Raw genomic sequence first — 2,500 nt, 5'->3', positions numbered from 1 at the left:
CCAGGTGAGGTCTGTATTCACCCAGGTGAGGTCTGTAATCCCCCAGGTGAGGTCTGTATTCACCCAGGTGAGGTCTGTATTCACCCAGGTGAGGTCTGTATTCACCCAGGTGAGGTCTGTAATTACTCAGGTGAGGTCTGTGTGATAGACCGAGCCTCGGTTGCCGTCAAATTTGTGGGTTTGGCCCAAAAAGCTCAGGCAGAGTGAGGGTTCAAAAATATAAGTTTTATTAACTCTTCCAATATCCTGGAGTCCTGCTCAGCCTCTAACTCAGTAGAGGACAAAAATCAGCAGTCTCCAGGAATGTAACCTGCTATGCCTCTAAATTGGGTAGAGGACAACAATCAGCAGTACCAATCTCTGATTAAAAATACCTGCTAAGCCTCTTCTAAAATAGAGGTCAACAAACAGCAGTCAAAAGGGTCAACATATATGCACATACCTGAACAAGACAAAAAACCCTAGACAGAACAATGAACAAATATAGGAGGTGGCCAGCACCATTTCTAAAACAAAGGGTAGACACAAAAACCAACCAATACACAATGAAGAAACAGACCCTGAGACAAACATAGCATTTCTTTCGTATCCTTACACAAAGAAATAACTATGTTATACATTATCAGGTTTCACAGGTATATAAAATAACCACCATATTCACGTGGTCTGGCCAACACCATTTTTAAGGTCCCCTCTGCCAGTCTCCCAAATTCAACGAGGTAGGATCCAATTATAATCGGTGGTATGAGTGTTTGTGTGTGCGTGTGTGTGCAAACCATGTCTGTTGGGAGCGCTAGTGGTCGCAAATATGGGGCAGAAGTGTGCAGTTCCTGTGCGGTCGCACCACGACCGTCACAGTCTGTAATTACCCAGGTGAGGTCTGTAATCTTCAAGTGTGTGGGTCTCATGCAGCCTGTGCTTCTGTTTCTGCAGGTATGTCCCGCCCCCGTGCCGACAGCTCCCCCCCCCACCCCTCTGAGCAGGACCAGCGTGCCCCCCCCCTCCAGCAACAGCAGCACGCCCCCCCACAGCCGTAAACACCGATCCACCGTGGGCAGCAAGACCAGCAGCAAATCATCAAGCGTAAGTCGAACCCCGCCCCCTCTCTAACCCCTCCCTCATCCTTCATCCTCTAACTCCTCCCCCTCTGTGTATTACTCCTCCCTCTTTCAGACATCTCTCTTTTCAACTTGTACCCCCCTCTGACTCCTCCCCTATAGAACCCCAATATATAGCCCCTCCCCCTTTCTGACATCTGCTTCCCCTATGTTCCTCTTCCCCCCTCCTCTGTTTGTAACTCCTCCTTCTTCCTGACCACACCCCCCATGTACCCTATTTCTTACTCCTCCCCCTCTTAATCTGCCCCCTCCCCCTGTTCTGAGTCGATGTCCTGTCTTCTTCTTCTCCACCCTCAGAGTAGTGGTTCACACCCAGTCCGGAGCGCCTCCCACCCTCCCTCTGGCTCCTCCCCCCCTCTCCAGCCCCAATCAGAGCAGCTGGGAGCCCCGCCCCCTGCCGGCCCCCTCTCGTCCGAAGGTCAACAGCATCCTGGATCTGTTCGGCCAGTGGCTGTTCGATGCGGCCTTAGTGCACTGCAAACTACAGAGGGGATTGAGCCATGACCCCAGCCGTACAGGTACCTGTGTGTGTGTGTCTGTGTGTGTGTGTGTGTGTGTGTGTGTGTTTGTGTGTGTGTGGTGTAACAGCATCCTGGATCTGTTCGGCCAGTTGCTGTTTGATGCAGCTTAGGTGTGTGTGTGTGTACTTGTGTGTCATTGTGATCTAAATTAGTGTGTGTTCGATGCAGCACTAGTCCAGTGGTACAGCTATAGAATCTTAATGAAGACCCTCTCCAGAAATGCTCTCCTGGTTTCTCCTCTAATCTCTCTCTCTCTCTCTCTCTCTCTTTTTCTCTCTCTCTTTTTCTCTCTCTCTGCTTGTTGTTCATTGATCTTTCAGCAACTTTTATCCAAATTCTCCTCTCTTATAAATCTTGTAAGTAGGAACAGCTGCCTTTCTGTTTGACACCATCATCAGCTATGTGGAATGTGTAGTCAATGTGTTATGGTTTCATTGCCATTTCTCTATTCTCATATGTGTTCAGTGATGAACAAAAACCCTCAGTTTCCCAGCATGCACTTGTGGGATGGTGCTTGCCGATGGCACTTTTTGTTTTGCGTTTCCATGGTCACCCTGTTTTTCTATGTTTTTTTTTGTATTTGTTGTCCTTGTAATGTTTTTGGAATGTGTCTTTTATTTGATGGTGCGAGTTGTTGCTGTGGTTACGCTGGGTATGGTTGGATGAGTTGAAAAGAGTGTCTCTCAGTGTCTTTACAGAGAGATGTGAATCTCAGATGCTCACAGCATGACTGTGTGTTCGCACAGGTGTGTGTTTGCACAGGTGTGTGTTTGCACAGGTGTGTGCATGGATGTGCATGTGTCCTATTGCAGTTTAACTTGTGAAATCTGTGTGTATGTATGTGTTTTTGTTTCTTTGAAC

General features: G+C 48.1%; 1 protein-coding gene across 1 annotated transcript in view; it reads left to right on the top strand.

The window, feature by feature from the left end:
* LOC105912073 (ral GTPase-activating protein subunit beta-like) overlaps nucleotides 1–2,500 on the top strand; it is a 32,709-nt gene that overhangs the window by 7,919 nt on the left and 22,290 nt on the right. Inside the window, 4 exon segments of the mRNA XM_031566870.2 lie at nucleotides 934–962; nucleotides 964–1,087; nucleotides 1,418–1,636; nucleotides 1,960–1,995. Coding sequence (XP_031422730.1) covers nucleotides 934–962; nucleotides 964–1,087; nucleotides 1,418–1,636; nucleotides 1,960–1,995 — 408 coding nt within the window.

This window comes from Clupea harengus, chromosome 4 (genome assembly GCF_900700415.2).
Source record: "Clupea harengus chromosome 4, Ch_v2.0.2, whole genome shotgun sequence".
In the NCBI taxonomy this organism is placed as follows: domain Eukaryota; kingdom Metazoa; phylum Chordata; class Actinopteri; order Clupeiformes; family Clupeidae; genus Clupea; species Clupea harengus.
The sequence above is the reverse complement of the archived record's forward strand: the minus strand, read 5'-3'. Positions and strand labels throughout refer to the sequence as shown.